General features: G+C 38.6%; 1 protein-coding gene across 1 annotated transcript; it reads left to right on the top strand.

The window, feature by feature from the left end:
* Nucleotides 1-4,364: 4,364 nt before the first annotated feature.
* Nucleotides 4,365-19,027, top strand: LOC114652461 (zinc finger protein 345-like). The gene is made up of 3 exons (XM_051927409.1): nucleotides 4,365-4,778; nucleotides 12,078-12,440; nucleotides 16,773-19,027. The coding sequence occupies exons 1-3, from the start codon at nucleotides 4,661-4,663 to the stop codon at nucleotides 18,755-18,757; spliced, it is 2,466 nt and encodes an 821-aa protein (XP_051783369.1). The 5' UTR covers nucleotides 4,365-4,660; the 3' UTR covers nucleotides 18,758-19,027.
* The last annotated feature ends 246 nt before the right edge of the window (nucleotides 19,028-19,273 follow it).

The following is a 19,273-nucleotide window of genomic DNA, read 5'->3' on the forward strand; positions in this document are numbered from 1 at the left end:
TCGAGAGCGCAGGCGCATGTGACCTGGAGTCTAAATGAACACTAGCAGCTTTTAGGATATCGCGGTATAGCTGCGATTCTTGAGAGACGATCTACCAGAAATTATTGCAGAAAGTTCGGTTCGAATCCTGCTCATGGCACATTGCTGAATGGAAGAATATAGCTCTAAATTTTTTTAAAAAAAAAACTTTCTCTTCAACCAACGGTGCTTTGAATTCTACTTTGCAGATTTAGTTGTTTATTTTTCTTTTTTGGTTTAATGAATGATTGATTTGTTAAGGAACACATGGACAACAAGCATAAATCACAATTAAACAAACTGCCTGCAAATTCTATTGAATCATAATTATAACAAATAATAACGCATTTCACTTACTTATATAGCACCTTTACCATGGTCTCAGACGGCCGCACAGATAATCAAGAGGGGTACAATAAAAATGAAAGCACAATAAGAATGAATAAATAATAGTTCACAGCCTTGTGTTTATATGTATTTATAAACTTTGGGAAGTAATATATTCTAGTTGATGTTGACATTTAATTAATTTGAAGTAGGTAAAAATAAATATTTGGAAATATTGCAAAGGGAAATGTTTATATACTTATAGTAAATAGCACACACACCATTTAGTTAATTATATATATCTTCTTCTTCATTCGGCTGTTCCCGTTAGGGGTTGCCACAGCGTATCATCTTATATATATACAGTATATACTGTATGCTATTCTACAGCACGATTAGAATCGTCTGAGTATTAAAGGTGTAGGTCTATTTTATAAGCATATTTTATAACATCAATGTTAATATAGAGTATAACTATAATTATTATTATTCTGTATTAGCATTGATAGGAACGATTTGTGAAATTAGTGTTAAGTATAAAAATGAAACTATGGTTAAAAAATCATTCAAAAAATGTGTATGTGAATGTAAATATATCTGCACAAACTGACACTCGTGAGTAACATTTGTAGAAAGTTCAAAATGAAACGCAAATCGCATAGCGTCTGTGTGCAGACTCGAACAAGCTTTTGCAGAATACATTAACTGACAAGAGGCTGGCCTGCCCTTTCCGAGTTTTGGTAGCCAACACGAACCGTGATTCGCCAATTCTTGGTAGCCGATCGAGCCGTCATTGGCCAATTCTTGGTAGCCGATACGAGCTGCGATTGGCCCGAGCTTTCAATTCTTGGTAGAATCTTGGTAGCAGAAAGCGATCTGATTGGTTTTCGCTACCAAGAATTACCTCGACTCATGGCTTCTCGGGGAGCTTTTAATCATCATATTGGGTAAAACTTTGCATAATACGCTGTCGCGTAACAATATCAGCTAAGACACTTCATATTCTACGTAGCTGAAAACGATGGTCCCTGGTAATAACTGATATTACATAAAAGTCCTTCTATCTAGATTCGGGGAAAACAACTCGTACGGCCCTGACATACTGCACGCGAAGACGATGTTTGGAAGGCCTGGATAAATCGATGTGCCCGACACCATCTGGCGACGGCCACATCTATTTCTTCAGGTAAACGCGGCCGTGGTTGTAACAGTTAGTGGAGTAGTCTGACAAAGGGGCGGTGCTATGCAGATAGATCTGGAGGTACGTTTGTCATTGGACGGGGTGTGTTAATGCTTTGCGCGCTTCTTCCTGCAAATGAACAAGATACGGGATTTTCATGTATTAAAGTGATTAGGTGGAGATATTTATTAAGAAGTATATGTTGTTAATAACGAAGCTGCCAATAAACGTGAATATTGAGGTTTCATCCTAATAACTGAAAGGTTAAACAGTATTTTATATTAATACACATTTATTATACATTACATTAATAACAGAAATAAAGTCCACATTATGTTTGATTATCAATAATGTGACTGAGAGTGGTAAAGTAACAGGTTATAATCAGAATTTCCTTTTACACAGCGACTTACCAAACACAAACACCGTCGAACACTTGTAAGGTTGCACTGCGAAATTTTTGGTTTTCATTTGATTTTTCATTTCCACCTGTTTTATTTATTGAGCTTATGCAGGTAATGGATACAACCCACACCTCCGCTGCATTCTGGGCTGCCTTCTTTGGGAAGAGATTGTTATAGTGAGAACCTCTACCAGGTTCACACCAGAATACTTCTAGCAGAGAATATACACTATATAATATGAAAAAAATGCAAAATATTTATTGATGATCTCACACAGTTTTTTTTGTTGCTTACTGAACCAAGTCTTCTGGACTTTGTACTTAATGGAATACAAGTTTTGATGAGCAATTGCTAAAATTTCTGTCTTCACAGACCCAGCTAAAAATATGGCCTCCATTTGAACAGTCCAGATATTCATCATGCATAAAATAATAGGACTTCTGATTTTCTATCTCAGGGAACTTTTTTAGATTTACTGCTTGATCATGTACTTTACCAGCCCTTTTAAATCTAAATCCTTTTTTGCTTTCTATATGTGGGTGCATGGTCAATTAAAAAAGAGCACAGTTAAAAAGTCAGAAACCCCAAATGAGACGAATGCTTCAGCCAACAAGAACAAATGCAACTCTAAGAGAAACAGAAAAGTGTGTTTTTTAAAATACTAAAAGAATGAGAGGAGTCTCAGTAGTCTCAATGGGCCAATCAGTTGGCAAATTACTGTGGCAAGTGCACTGTTTCATATTAGTGAAAAGCAAAATGATTTCCACAAACTTGAATTTGCAGTGAAAATCTGTCTTTCACTTTACTAAAAATTAGAGGAAGAAGCTGTTTTGCTTTCAGTGAAATTTGTGCCATGGACACAAGAACAAAGGTGTTTAGTTCTTGTCTGGAAATTTTATATACATTAATTCTACTTTTGCCTCTCTTTAATTTAGTCTCTCAATTATATAAAAAAATCTTCGGATGAGACAAAACTTTTTCAGAGTGATAATTTCACGTCCCATGAGATGAGACTTTGTGCCAAACAATGAATTGAAAACCTAACAGGTCCAAGCAGGGGTGAAAATAAAAGACAAACAGTAGAAGAAGAAAGGAAAAAGAAAGAAGACAAAGTAGGACATCGTAAAGAGGTTCAAAAACATCGGCGCGATACGCAGCTTAGAGATTATGAAAGTACTGAAATTCGAAAGTCTCAAAAAACTGATAGTAAAGATCGCATTAGCACTAAAAAGCGGAAATTATTACTCTGTGAAATAACGGAACAGCGAAAAGAGATCAAATATATGGACATAAGTGATATGACAGAGCCACTTCAAGTTTAATTTCAAAGAAACCACAATTCGGTCAGGTTTATATTTATGATCACGGAGAAGTGATGCAACAAAGAATCAAAAGATTTAAACGATTTGATGTATTAGAAATTCTACAGCCAATAATGGATACAAATCCATACGTCCAAAAGTATCGCACTTTACACAAAATTTATCTGAAAAACACGGACAAAGAAGTTTTCTTGGATTTCTATATGAATTCGAAAGATCACACTTGCATATATAATAAACCAATATGTGATGAATTGTCAGCAATAATAGTTTCGAAAGATAGAAATATCAAAGACAGAGTTGACATTCGTGTTTATCCAAAAGCACAGCACGATTCGTCACAAGTGGCAGATCTGGGAAATGACTAGCGCTTAGGGTCCCATGGGGGTTGGCGAGTGAAGCGAGCAGGGGTGCAGAGCCCCCTAGTATTTAAACAAGGATCCGAGGAAAAAACATCATTGAACACACATACTGTCAGCTGTAGACATTTTGTTGCACCGCTAGAAGTGTTCTGTGTTACGATCCTCATTTTACCAGTTATGACAATCTTGGTGATTGTAATCCTAAAGATGTATCAGAGACAGATAAGCAACTCGGGAGATTGTCAATTGCTGCTGGAACCGAGAAACGGGAAAGGGCAGTTGCTCATCAATGGCAGGGGTTTTGGTGTGTCTTCAAATGGAAAATATGCAGCATGTCACAGTAAAAAAATGTTCTGTGCTCCTCCGAGGTGATGTGAATGAGAGGTATCAATAGAATTGATTATGCAGCTGTGGAAAATAACACCAGTAAAAACAAGAGTGTGAATAAGACTTTAGGGAGTATATATCTTGTTTTCCATCCCAAAAAATGTAATACTCTCCAAAAGACTTATTTCTTGATGAGTTTTATGTTTCACAATTGCAGAATTTCCTGTGAAATAAATTTTAATGGCAGTTTCTCAAAACTTTACGTGAATTGAAACATGTCAGTTTCTCTTATCATTACTTGCCATATTGTTTAATTAAAAACTTAAGACATTTTACATTTTATTTTTGATTTACTTTTTCAAGGGTACCTACTGGTAACATTACACATTTTATGCTTAAAGACAGAAGTTCATTTTTTCACCTCAGAACAAAAGTTCATTTGTATAAGTATTTGTTCTGGTTTACTTATATAGAACCACCAGAAGCCTCCTTTGATGTGAAGAAGAGAAGAACTGGGCTTAATTTCAGCCCCTTGAAAATGGAAGACATTTCCGAGCCAGTTTCTGGTTAAACCAAGCACAATGAACCTCAAGAGGAGTTTGTTGTAGCTTCTCACTGGGATGCGTAGCAGGAAATTGCCAACATTAAAGAAGAGGAAGAATTCTGTAGTATTAAAGAGGAGATATCAGAGGCTGGAAGTTTTTCACTGTTAATAAACAGATGCTTGCTATGGAGTGTTTATCTGTAGATACATTTGACCTCAATAAAGTTAATGAACCCTCTGTGGTAGATATACAGTGCAAGACGTTAACATTCAAGGAGGAGTGTAGACCTGGAGGTGAGTATGAACTTTAAATAAGAGATTAGTCTGTTTACTTTTTTTAAGTTTACTTAATGTTTTAGTCACTAGATTATTATACAAGTACAGCCGTTATGTCTTAGCTAGTGTGTGATCCCTGGCTTAAATATATTTTCCCTTTCTTTGGTCATTTCTGTTGGTTTTGGATTATTATTTTACATGTCTTTTGTCACTTAGTAATTTTTGTATTTAATAATTTTCTTTAAATATTATTTAGTATTGATGTATTGTGTTTATGTGTTTCTTTGTTATATCCCTTGTTTTCTGGGAATGGAAACTGAGGAGGCCTGTTAAGGACCAGAAAGGCTACCATTTGAGTTTTATAGCTAGGCTGCCTGGCTATAAAAATACATAAAATATAAAAATGAGAGGGAGGTCAGTGGAATGGTGAGGATGCAAGGAGTAGAGTTGGGGAAGATGGATGAGTATAAATACTTGGAATCAACAGTACACAGGAACGGGGATTGTGTAAAAGAGGTGAAGAAGAGTGTAGGCAGGGTGGAATGGGTGGAGAAGCGTGACAGGAGTGATTTGTGACAGACGAGTACGAGCAAGAGTGAAAGGGAAGGTCTACAGGATGTAAGTGAGACCAGCTATGTTATATGGTTTGGAGACGGTGGCACTGACCAGAAAGCAGGAGACAGAACTGGAGGTGGCAGAGTTAAAGATGCTAAGATTTGCATTGGGTGTGACGAGGATGGACAGGATTAGAAATGAGGATTGGAGACAAAGTCAGAGAGGCGAGATTGCGTTGGTTTGGACATGTGCAGAGAAGAGATGATGAGTATATTGGGAGAAGGATGTTAAAGGTAGAGCTGCCAGGCAAGAGGAAAAGAGGAAGGCCTAAGAGGAGGTTTATGGATGTGATGAGAGAGGGCATGCAGGTGGTGGCTGTAACAGGACAAGATGCAGAGGACAGAAAGATATGGAAAAAGATGATCTGCTGTGGCAACCCCTAATGGGAGCAACCAAAAGAAGAGGAAGTAGTGTGGTAGACAGTAAGACTTTAGGGACTTTCAAAACTCAACTTGATGTTTCTTTGGAAGAAATAAGTGGATACGACTGGCGAGCTTTGTTGGGCTGAATGGCCTGATCTCGTCTAGAGTATTCTAATGTTCTACTCCTGCTGGTGCAACAAAACAGCCAGACACAAATGTTTAGGTGCCCATTAAAGTAGGCATAGCTGGCTTCAAAATGAAGAAGCTAGGCTGCCTGGGTTGAGGCCTGCTCCTAAAACCCAGATATAGTGGAGTCCTGCTCTGGCTTTTGTTTATTTTAAAGCCTGCTAGTCCTTTTTTTTTAATTTTGGTGTTGCTGAAACACAACAACAACAATCCTGAGCTCAGTTGTAAGTTTATATCATAGAGTGGATTGTGGATGAGCGATTTGTGCTGCTTTGCTCAAACTCAGTTGTGCAATTTACATTCTTACTTGCATGTCTCTCATATACTAATGAAAGTAACTTAGTAGAAAAAACAGATAATGAATAAATCACAAATGGTGAATACAATATCAAACATTACAACAATAGAGAGAGAGAGAGAGAGAGAGGTTGGGAGCATGCACTGATTACAGAGCATTGTCGCACCAATGGATTGAGAAATGAGTGCAGCCATGTAGCGAGTGACACCTCAGCACCCCACTAGAACAGTGTGAGGTTTTTTTACAGTGGCTGGAGTGCAAATCCTGCCACCAACCCCCAAGTTTTCCCTGCAAGTTGGGGGACCTGCTGGCAGAACTGTATGCAGATTTACGTCATACCCAGGATGAAACAACTGCAGGTTAAGGGCATCCATCCATCCATTTTCCAACCCGCTGAATCCGAACACAGGGTCACGGGGGTCTACTGGAGCCAATCCCAGCCAACACAGGGCACAAGGCAGGAACCAATCCTGGGCAGGGTGCCAACCCACCGCAGGACACACACAAACACACCCACACACCAAGCACACACTAGGGCCAATTTAGAATTGCCAATCCACCTAACCTGCATGTCTTTGGAATGTGGGAGGAAACCGGAGCGCCCGGAGGAAACCCACGCAGACACGGGGAGAACATGCAAACAACACTAGATAATAGAAAAAAAGTTTGTTTTTTTTTTTTTTGCAAAAATATTTATACATTAAATATTTTATTTTTGGGCAGAGCTGTTTGAGGTCTATTCAATTAAATTTGTTTTTATATGATCTTCATAGAGAGCAGGCTCGGATCACTGTAATAAGTTTTACCTCTGTAATACAAATTTACAAAATGTACGCTCATAAAAATACACAGTAAAAGCGCAATTACCGACTGTTCAATATAATTATATTATACATATACAGTATAATATATTTAAATATATTTTCGTCACATGCTGTTTCTATATAACAAATATATACATCCTGTACATTTTGTACTGGGGGGAATTCTTTCTCACTGTATGATCCTTTGTCTGTAGTGTGCAGTCCCTTTGATGCGTCATCTAAAACTTCCTAGGGAAAGGCATTACTCTTTCAGGTGCAAGAACTTAGATACTGAAGTTCTCTTCTTGAAGTAATAACTGCTTCTCAGGTGACTGGATCTCGGTGAAAAGAGATTGTCACTTTCAGCCGCCAAAATGGTTAGCAGCTCATCAGCTTTCTGGTTTTAGAGAGAGATTTTAGAAGCTCATTTTAGAGAGTGTGAGAGTAGAATGTTGCACTGAGAGTTTCCTCAGAGGTCCTTCAAAATTCTCCTGAGAGATCAGTGAATGTGTCCAGAAATTCCCCAGATAGGATCAGTGTAATTAGTTTATGAAGAAAAGTGGAACCTCTCATGATTGGATTAAAGTCAATTCCAGCTATAAAAATCAGTGCCTGATTATAGGTGGGTTATTCTCCCTGTCCCATTTGTCATTCCTTGAAATATAGGTCTTTATTCTTGATTGAGTTCACTTTGCACCTTCTGACTCAAGAGGTTTGAAGAGGAGCCTCTGGAAAGACATCTGTTCAACTCTGGTTTACATCTTTGTTATCAGATGAGGTACAGGCTGATGCTGGTACAAGTTGGAGTTGTCACTTAGTTTGGTTATAAGTGGGGTTTTCACAGCCGGGTGTCTGCTAAATCTGCTTACTTAACAGGCTTGGTGAGCCACTAAAGCCTATAAGAATGGGCAATGCCCACTTTGTCCAACAGCACACCATATGAACTCAGGAGGGGAAGGTAAAAGGTATCTCTCACAATTGCTTGCTCGGGCAATTTGTACAAAGCTATGGCAGTGTGCTTTCAGGTAAGGAACTGGTGGTTGGTGGCTACCTAGCAGTCTGAAAATGGTCTTGTGCAATTAAACAGCATTTTATCTGTTGATGTTGAAATTCTTAAATTCTGCTGTAGAGGTTTTCAGTAAAGTAACTCTCAATCACAATCTCTCAGAAATATCTGATACACGTGCATATGGATTACAGATATTGATGAATGAAACAGGCAGGTTTCAGTTTATATACAGTTTTGTGAAAGTGGGACTAATGTTCATTTTTCAAGCAATTTCACAATTGCAAAATGGGAAACGAAGGAAGTTTGTTTTTTTGGTGGAAAACACAGGAGTACTGCTTCTGAAAGTGTATGTTCGGTATTTTTCAAGTCAAAGTTATTTCTTTATAGACATGGTATATATGCATTTGCCATGCAAAATTGTGTTCTAAAGTTAGAAGTAATATTTTGCCTGCACTGGTGCTTACATTGGAGGCTCTGGGTCATGGAGGAAAAGCTTAAATACTTACCAAATAAATCTATTTTTTCAAGCCAAAACAGTTGTCGAGTATTGACCCGCATCTTACTATTACACTCTGATTGTAAAATAGTTTATACAGTGGGTACGGAAAGTATTCAGACCCCCTTCAATTTTTCACTCTTTGTCATATTGCAGCCATTTGCTAAAATAATTTAAATTAATTTTTTCCCTCATTAATATACACACAGCACCCCATATTGACAGACATAAAAAAGAATTTTTGAAATTGTTGCAGATTTATTAAAAAAGAAAAACTGAAATATCACATGTTCCTAAGTATTCAGACCCTTTGCTCAGTATTTAGTAGAAGCACCCTTTTGAGCTAATACAGCCATGAGTCTTCTTGGGAAAGATGCAACAAGTGTTTCACACCTGGATTTGGGGATCCTCTGCCATTCCTCCTTGCAGATCCTCTCCAGTTCTGTCAGGTTGGATGGTAAACGTTGGTGGACAGCCATTTTTAGGTCTCTCCAGAGATGCTCAATTGGGTTTAAGTCAGGGCTCTGGCTGGGCCATTCAAGAACAGTCACAGAGTTGTTGTGAAGCCACTCCTTCGTTATTTTAGCTGTGTGCTTAGGGTCATTGTCTTGTTGGAAGGTAAACCTTCGGCCCAGTCTGAGGTCCTTAGCACTCTGGAGAAGGTTTTTGTCCAGGATATCCCTGTACTTGGCCGCATTCATCTTTCCCTCGATTGCAACCAGTCGTCCTGTCCCTGCAGCTGAAAAACACCCCCACAGCATGATGCTGCCACCGCCATGCTTCACTGTGGGGACTGTATTTGACAAGTGATGAGCAGTGCCTGGTTGTCTCCACACATACCGCTTAGAATTAAGGCCAAAAAGTTCTATCTTGGTCTCATCAGACCAGAGAATCTTATTTCTCACCATCTCAGAGTCCTTCAGGTGTCTTTTAGCAAACTCCATGCGGGCTGTCATGTGTCTTGCACTGAGGTATGAAACTAATGAAACTGAAACAATTCCAAAGGAAAAAAAAAGCTTTTAAAATTTGTATATTCGATTAACCAAATAGCACGGTGGAGCGGCACGGTGGAGCAGTGGGTAGCGCTGCTGTCTCGCAGTTAGGAGACCTGGATTCGCTTCCCTGGTCCTCCCTGTGTAGAGTGTGCATGTTCTCCCCGTGTCTGCATGGCTTTCCTCCGGGTGCTTCTTCCCACAGTCTAAAGACATGCAAGTTGGGTTTATTGACGATTCTAAATTGTCCCTAGTGTGTGTGTGTGTGTGTGTGTGTGTGCGAGCCCTGCGATGGACTAGCGCCCTGCCTGAGGTTTGTTTCCTGCCTTGCGCCCTGTTTTGGCTGGGATTGGCTCCAGCAGACCCCAGTGACCCTGTAGTTAGGATATAGCAGGTTGGATGGTGGATGGATGGATTAACCAAACATGGGGGTTGGCGAGCGAAGCGAGCAGGGGGCAAAGCCCCCTAGTCTGATGTAATAACAGTTTTTATCAAGAAACTAAGTCATTACCTAAATGATTTTATCACTAAAAGTCAGTTATTTAATGTATTTCCTTGTTATTGCTTATAAAATGCACATTAAGTTAATGGAAACTTAGTCCTTGAAGTATTTTATAAGGAGAAGAAAAAATAAATTTTTGGTGTTTAGAATTTCTGAGCTATTGAGTTCTTAGAAATATTCAGAGTAATCTCTGTAGATACTGTATGTGTATATATATATATATATATATATATATATATATATGTATAAAGTCCAATGTCTGTCTGTCTGTCTGTCTGTCTACTTTTCACGAGAGAACTACTTAACGGATTTAGATTGGGTTTTTTTCTATAATTTGCTTGAACATTCTGGTTGATTTTGTGACTTCTCTCATCGTGCTAAGTATCATAGTTCACTTGCAGGAGCAATTTATTGGTGTGAATCTGAGAAAGAGGCTGCAGGCCAGGGAGAGGGGGAAGCATGACGACAGGAGTGGGTAGCTTGGTGTGGCCCTCCTCACTCACGCAGCACCCTCCATTTGAATCGCTCTATCTCTCGCCTCGTTTTGGAGCAGAGCTTGCCTCCACTTAGCTAGCATTACTTGTTTGTTTACTGATTTTTAAAGTTTGTCCTGTTTTACTACTACACAGGTGGAGCCATGAGGGACAGCTGGTACTTCAATATGTTGATATTGATTGTTAAGAGAATGCCTGACATGGTTAAAGATATTAAAAAGGAGTCCTAGTCACAGTAAGGCATATATGCTCTCCAGCCTGACCTGATGGAGGTAACAGATATGTTTGGTATTTTCCAGGCTGAAGTTATTTTTTTTTTCACTTTCATGATATATATTAGTTTTCTGTTTGAAAATACATTCTAAAGTGAAGCGCAGATTGAACACTTAAGTGCCAGCTTAAGTGAAAAATTAAGAAAAAGTACTAAGTAATTGCAAAACAACACTTAATTAGTTTTAATGCGAAAAGATGACGACGAAAGAAGAGAAGAAGCGGGCCGCTAGGGTGGAGAAAAGAAGAGCTGTTCAGGAGCAGCAAGCACATCAACCTCTGAGCAAACGAATGCTAAACGTACAGAGAAAGAGGATGAAAACTAGGAATGCTCAAGTCAAGTGTATTCACTGCACGTTATCATGCAGTGCGCCGTTACTGGTGTTTTATAATTGTGATGAAAGGTGCCAGGGTCCTGAAAGCTTTAAGGTTTCGTGAATACATCAACTTTGAAGGAGCACAGGTTACACCTTTTTTTTTTCTTTGCTCTCCATTGTTAGCCTTTTCTTTAAGTTTTTTGTCTGTGGATTTGATTTCTACCTTGCATCTGATTGTGTCAAGATGAGCTCTGGAGGATTAGGTGGATTTCATCATGAATTAAGGAATGAATAGAAAACATTCTTTGTTTAAAAAAAAAAAAATCTTACCAGAAGTCATTTTGGAAGTTCATAACTTGATGAAGTAGGCAGCTCTGCTTTTAGACTCAATACAGAATTGTGGTTTGTAGTAATTGCTGGTCTAAAGTCTTTGCACTTTTGTTGTTTATGCCCAAATTTACAAACAAAGGTGACATTTCCTCTTAATCTTACACAAGTAGAATCAAATTAACCAGTCACTATAATACAATAGATTTCTTGAAATTTTCTTGGATTATTTTTTAACAGAGGTCTACATAGATGGATAGATAGATAGAACAAGCAAATGTTATTTGTCCCCAGGGGGAAATTTGGCATTCTTTCTATTGTAAAGCCATAAAAGCATTGTAACATAATGTGTGTAAACAGATGAATTATTTACTCAGACATACTGCTTATTTACTATATATGACCAACATCAGCTTTCTTGTTTGTTCCACCAGCACCTCGACCACAGTACTTGCTTTGTATTGTCTGTCATAGCTTTCTCAGCTACAGTCAATAAAAGTTGTCCATGTAAAAATGGTTATTTTTTTCTTGTTATTTAAAACTCATGAAAATGTTGAATGTTTACTTTAGACTTGTCATTTTTAAAGCAAATTCTTTACATTTATAATTGTTTGCACTGGGTTTTTAAATTTTTTTTTCCATACAGGAACTCCTAAAGATTTTTTCCATCATGTGAAGAAAACCCCTCATTCTAGTTTTGGCCTTTTGAAAACAGAAGAGGAGATCTTCAAGCCTGGTTCTGGTTACAGTAAACATGATGACACCCCACTGAATGTTGCTGTGGTTTCAGGGTGTGGTGTTGAGCAGCAGTCCATTAACATCAAAGTGGAGCAGTCTATCAATATTAAAGAGGAGCTCTCTGAACTGGAATGTTCTTTTGTTAGTCAAAGACAGTCGATTGCTGTTGAGGGCACAACTGGAGATACTTTTGCCAACAAAGTTAAGGAAACCACTTGTGAAGATGTTCAGTGCAAAAGGCTATCCACTCAACAAGACGAAGAACATGAAGGTGAGTCTAAAAATCTATTATTCATTTCACCCCTTTTTCCTTTAGCATAATTTTGCTTCCGATCATTGTCAAGAACATTAGATTGCAGAGTGTCAGCCCTCTTCTAAATTGTTAACCTCTTTTCCTCCCACAGGTTGTGTAGTCCTGCTTTTTCAAATAACTTTAACATAATTAAAATGTATACACTGTGTCGCCACACTGACCTTATGCAGAGTTTGAAACTCTTTCCAACAGCATAGAGTACTAGGGTGTTGTACCGTGTTAGCCATTATGAATGTAGTGAGAAGTCAAGCAAAATGACACCTTTTATTGGCTAACTGAAAAGATTACAATATGCAGGCTTTCGAGGCAACTCAGGACCCTTCTTTTAGGCAAGATGTCATGACTTGCTTGCATATTGTAATCGTTTTAGTTAGCCAATTAAAGGTGTCGTTTTGCTTGACTTCTCACAACAGCATAGAGTGATTTTTTTATGGTATGGACTATAAAATGTTCCGAAAGTGTGATGCCGGAATGTTGACCCATGTCAATTTGTCCCTTAGACCTTATTAACCAGTTCAGTTTCTGTCCATTTTATACTACTTTTAAGGTTTGTTAAATCATCTTTCACTTATGATACCTCTTCAGTAAATCAAAGTAATGGGAACATACATTTAGTGGAGGAGTTATGTTGTGAAGGTATATTACACCATAACATATTTCTATTTCTATTTAAAAATGATATATATTAGCAATTGGAAATAAGCATACAGGAAGAATTATGTTGTTTATGGTAAACTAATACATAGTATTTTAGCAAGAGGAAAAATTAATTCATGTGAACTATGAAAGAATTTATTGCATTTTGTAATTAGCATAGAAACATTATACTTTGTACTAGCTGGAGTGAGAAACTGGAAAGATGGAAAGAGAAAAAGTAATTCCAGATAGATAGATAGATACTTTATTAATCCCAAGGAGAAATTCACATACTCCAGCAGCAACATATTGATAAAAAACAATATTAAATTAAAGAGTGATAAAAATGCAAGTATAACAGACAATAACTTTGAATAATGTTAACGTTTACCCCCACCGAGTGGAACTGAAGAGTCACATAATGTGGGGGAGGAACGATCTCCTCAGTCTGTCAGTGGAGCAGGACATAACACATTAACAAACTTTATTCTCCTTAAACTTGCTGCATTTACTCCATAACTGTTCTTTATACTGGGAAGCTTCTCTGTTTTCAATATTCTAGGTTTTTCCTTCTAGTACAAAGAACCTCAGATAGCAATAAACACCTGTATAGACTGCCTTGGGCCATGACACATAGTAAGAGGAAAGATTTATAAAAGAAGAAGTTAAATGTAAGGCCAGAATCAAACCTGGGTTTCTGAGTTGAAAGACAAGGATTCTAACCATCACAGCACAGTCACAATCTGTGTGGTGCCCTTTTTATGTCAGTAGATCACACTGTAGTAATTCAACACCGTTTCACAGCTTTTTCTGATTACTATCTCCAAACTTTGCTGTAAATCTATACTGGGATAGTATAGTATAATGGTGTTTAGACTCATGATCAGTGATTCCAAAGGGGTGAACCAGCTGTAGGTTTATGACCACATGCTCTGGTCTACAGCCACCTCTGCTTTTCCCCAGTGGGACAAAGTCAAAAGTTTTATATATCAAAAACCTAAATTATGGTAAGAAGTACAGGGGATTCAGAAAGTATTCAGATCCCTTCACTTTTTTTCATATTTTGTAATGTTTCAGCCTTATGCTAAAATTTTCGCAACATCAAAAAAACATTCAATACCCCAGAATGCCAAAAGTGAAAACAGAAATTCAGTTGACACAAGTATTCAGACCCTTTACTCCATACTTAGGTGTAGCAGTGATTCCATACTGGAGTCTTCTACGGTGTGAGACGACAAGCTTCACTCACCTAGATATGGAAATCTTCTGCCATTCTTCTCTACAGATCTTCTCAGGCACTGTCGAGTTGGATGGAGATCATTGGTGGGCAGCGATTATCCAGAAATGTTCAATTGGGTTCAAGTCTGGGCTCTAGCTGGTCCACTCAAAAGACATTCGCAGAGTTCTCCCTAAGCCAATCCTGTGTTTTCTTTGCTTTGTGTCATGTTGGAAGGTGAACCTTCGGCCCAGTCTATGGTCCAGGGTGCTCTGAAGGAGTTTTTATTATGGATATCTCTGTATTTTACTCCATTCAGCTTTTCCTGAACACTGATTAGTATCCCAGTCCCTGCCGCTGATGATGCACAGATGATGAGTGAGGCTTGGTTTCCTCCTAACACTTGGCTTGGTTTTATCAGGTCAGAGAATCTTGTTCCTCACAGTCTGAGAACCCTTTATGTACCTATTTGAAAGCTCTAAGTGGGCTTTCATGTATCACCTGGCCACTCTTTCACAAAGCCCTGATTATTGGAGTGTTAAAGTGATGGTTGTCCTTCTGGTAGTTTCTCCCATCTCCACACTGGTTTTCTGGAGCTCAGCCAGTGTGACCATCAAGTTCTTGGTCACCTCTCTTACCAAGTCTTTCTCAGTTGCTCAAGTTGATTGGGCAGTCAGCTCTAGGAATGAACATGGTTGTTGTAAACTTCTTTCATTTATAAATTGTACAGGCCACTGTTCTCTTGAGAACCTTCAATGCTGAAGAAGTTTTCTGTAGCCTTCCCCAGATCCGTACCCCAACACAATACTGTCTCTAAACTCTGCAGGTAGTTCCATCAACCTCATGGCTTGGTTTTTACTCAACTGTAGGACCTTCTATAGACAGATGTGTGCCTTTCTTAATCATGTGCAATCTATTGAATTCACCACAGGTGGACTCAAAACATCTTAACAATGATCAATATATTGAGATGTGCCTGAGCTAAATTTCAAGTGTCATAGCAAAGAGTCTGAATACTTGTCTAAATGGATAGTTCAGTCAGTCAGTCATTGTCCAACCCGCTATATCCTAACACAGGGTCACGGGGGTCTGCTGGAGCCAATCTCAGCCAACACAGGGTGCAAGGCAGGAACAAATCCCGGGCAGGGTGCCAGCCCACCGCAGGTCACACACACACACAGACACACACCCACACACCAAGCACAATTTAGGATCGCCAGTGCACCTAACCTGCATGTCTTTGGACTGTGGGTGGAAACTGGAGCACCCGGAGGAAACCCATGCAGTCACGGGGCGAACCCAGGTCTCCTTACTGCGAGGCAGCAGCACTACCACTTGCGCCACTGTGCCACCTGGGATAGTTCAAATTTTTTAATTATTGTTATTTTTAAAATTGAAGAAGTCCTAATACTTCCTGAATGCACTTTTTTGACTCTGTTTTGGCCTTTAATGAGTAAACGTGGATGCATGTGATTGTGCTCTGTGAGGGGCTGGAGGTCCAGCTAGGGTTGATTCTTGCACACAATGATGCAGAGATGGGCTTCCAAGTCCATGTGACAAGCATTGGAATAACAGGGTTATCTGCATGGATGACTTAATATTTTCACCATTGTGCACAGTGGGCTTGGTTGGTATATGGAATGCTATAATTATCCTTAATAAGGGAATAGTGCTAAGGATGCATGTGATGGCACTCTTACAGGGCTACCAATAATACAACTTTCTTTATTCTTGTGTATTGTGCATTAGAACATTAGAGCATGAGATGAGAACAGGCCATTCAGCTCAACAGATCTCGCTAATCTTACATATTATAATCTTATAAGCCTCAGTCTAATATTAATCAGGTTTTCATTTTTTCAACATGCTTGGACTGAAGTCAAGATCTGTTTTCAGTTTTCTCATCTTGGCTTGTTTTAACTTAGTAAGATGACAATATCCTAGTACTATGTATACACATAACTTCCACATTTCTCATACAATCAGCCAATAATAATTAATTTACTGATTGCTGTCCATGACCATTTGATTAGGTCATAACTACATTTTTACACTGTGAAACACACAGAAGCTTTCTATTATACCACCCTTGGATGAATACATCTATTTTTACACTAGATGTATAGAGCATTCAGTAACTTATCTTTGGCTTGCACTTATATGACTGCTCTGACATTTATCTTATGTCATGAATTTATATACTTGCAACATACAAGTACCACTTTAAATGCATTTGTAAATAAATTAATGTTCTGATTTTATTATTTTGTTAATTTTTTTTTTTTTTTTTTTAATTTTTATTTTTTAACTACTTACCGTATATAATGTATACAAAAAGAACCTGTCCCCTTTTGTGCTAGAGTCTGGTTCAAATGATGGAAGTACCTTCATCTCTATGTTCATAAGTGAAAATGTTCCTCTGCTGTCTTTTCACACAGGATCTCCAGAAGTTTCTTTCCATGCAGTAGTGGAAAAGGTTAAAGTTCCCCTCACCCCTTTGAAGTTGGGCAGCGTGACTTTGCAGAGAGCTGCAGACACTGGCACTATGAAAACTGAAGTGGAAATCTTAGAGCAGATTTCTTATAACAGTAAGAAAAATGATATTCAAGTGAACTTTTCTTTAGTATCAGATGGATGGATGGAGGAGCAATCCGTTAGCATTAAAGAAGAGAAGTTAATGAAGATTAAAAAGGAGGATTCTGATGTGGAACTTGTTTCCAGTATTAACGGACCAATGCAGACTGTTGCACCTGAGGAACAGATTATTGTAGATAAGTATAATGAACCTCAATTAGGGGCTTTAAATGGCAGTGGGTTCTCATCCCAAGATGTATTTGGAACTGAATGGAAGCATTCAGATATAGAAAAACTGAGAAACAATTTTATACAGAATAATTTTGAAGAATCACAACATGATAATGATAATTTCTCAAAGGCCATTGTTAAAATTTCCCGCACCAAAAGCCAAGAGAGAACTCATATGGCAGACAAACCAAACCAGTGTTTGGAATGTGGAAAAACTTTCAGGCATCACAAAAGCCTTAAACGGCACCAGATCATTCACAGTGAAGAAAAACCATACAAATGTACTGAGTGCGGGAAGAATTTCAGGCAAATTACAAGCCTTAAGCACCACCAGGGAATTCACACAGGAGAAAAACCGTGCCAGTGTCTTGAATGTGGGAGAACATTTGGCTACAATAAAAGCCTGAAACGGCATCAGATAATTCACAAAGGGGAAAAACTGTACCAGTGTACTGAATGTGGAAAGAGTTTTACACAGACTGCAACCCTGAAGCGCCACCAGAAAATTCATACAGGAGAAAAACCATACCAGTGTTCTGAATGTGGCAAGACATTCATCCAATCGACCCATCTTAAATATCACCAAAGAGTTCACTCGGGGGAAAAACCTTTCCAGTGTACTGAATGTGAAAAGACTTTCTTTCAGGCCGAACACCTTAAATGCCACCAGAGAATTCACACAGGAGACAAACCCTACAGCTGCAGAGAATGTGGAAAGACATTCAGCCACAATAAAAACCTTAAATACCATCACAGAATTCATACAGGTGAGAAGCCCTACCAATGTCCTGAATGTGAAAAGACTTTCAAACGGGCCACAGAGCTAAAATCCCATCAGAGAATTCATACTGGAGAAAGGCCATACCAATGTACGGACTGTGGAAAGACTTTTAATTGGGCTACACAACTGAAATACCACCAAAGAACTCATACGGGGGAAAAACCGTACCAATGTAATGAATGTGGAAAGGCTTTCACCGGGGTTCCTGGACTTAAGTACCACCAGAAAGTTGATTCAGGAGACAAACTCTACCAATGTACTGAATGCGGGAAGACGTTTACCCAGAAGACCTGCCTTAACTACCACCAGAAAATTCATAATGATGAAAAACTGAACCAGTGTAATGAATGCGGAAAGACGTTTAAGTGGGCTGCCCAACTTAAATACCATGAGATCATTCATACAGGGTTAAAGCCATTCCAGTGTACAGAGTGTGGCAAAACTTTTAGACGGACCACTGAACTTAAGTATCACAAGAGAATACACTCAGGAGAAAACCAATACCGATGCAGTGAATGTGGAAAGACTTTCAGCCACAATTTACGCCTTCAGCAGCACCAGAGAATTCACACAGGAGAAAGGCCATACCAGTGTACTGAATGCAGAAAGACATTCAGTCGGATTGACAACCTTAAAGTGCATGAAAGAATTCACACAGGAGTCAAACTGTACAGATGTACTCAATGTGGGAAGACTTTCAGTCGAGCTAAACGTTACAAGGAACATGAGCAGATTCATACTGGAGAAAAGCCATACTGGTGTAAACAATGTGGGAAGATTTTCAGCCGGGCTGATAATCTTAAAGTCCATCAGAAAATTCACACAGAAGAACGCTGAGTGGTGAGAGATACACTTAATATTAGAGTACAGTAAATTATAGAGTGGTAGATTATTGCTGCCCTACCACCAATTGGTGCCTATATCAGCCAATTAATGGGAAACCATTTTATGGAAATATCGTGGTCATCACATGTGTATAGCCAGCCATGCTAAAGTGTATATTACTAGTGGTGTTGTAAAGGATAGGTGTTACAAATATCGGCTATTCAAGCTATAATGTCCACTAGAAAGGAGCAGCTCTGTTTCCTAAAAGTTAAAATTTCACACTGACAGTGTGGGTTTTATGAGACCTAAATAAGCTCTTCTGGGCCATACAGTATTTTTTACCTGTAAATGCATCTCTAGGAAAGAACTGAAGTAAAAGTTACTTCTAATGTTGTTAAAACAGCTTTTTCTGTGCTGTTGAGTAAAGACCAAGTGATGGAACAGTTCTGGGGAACATCTGCCAAAAGATGCCTCTGAGTATACTAGCTGAAAACAGCTTGCTTTATACAAGTGTCTTTAATTCAAACT

This window comes from Erpetoichthys calabaricus, chromosome 5 (genome assembly GCF_900747795.2).
Source record: "Erpetoichthys calabaricus chromosome 5, fErpCal1.3, whole genome shotgun sequence".
Classification (NCBI taxonomy): domain Eukaryota; kingdom Metazoa; phylum Chordata; class Cladistia; order Polypteriformes; family Polypteridae; genus Erpetoichthys; species Erpetoichthys calabaricus.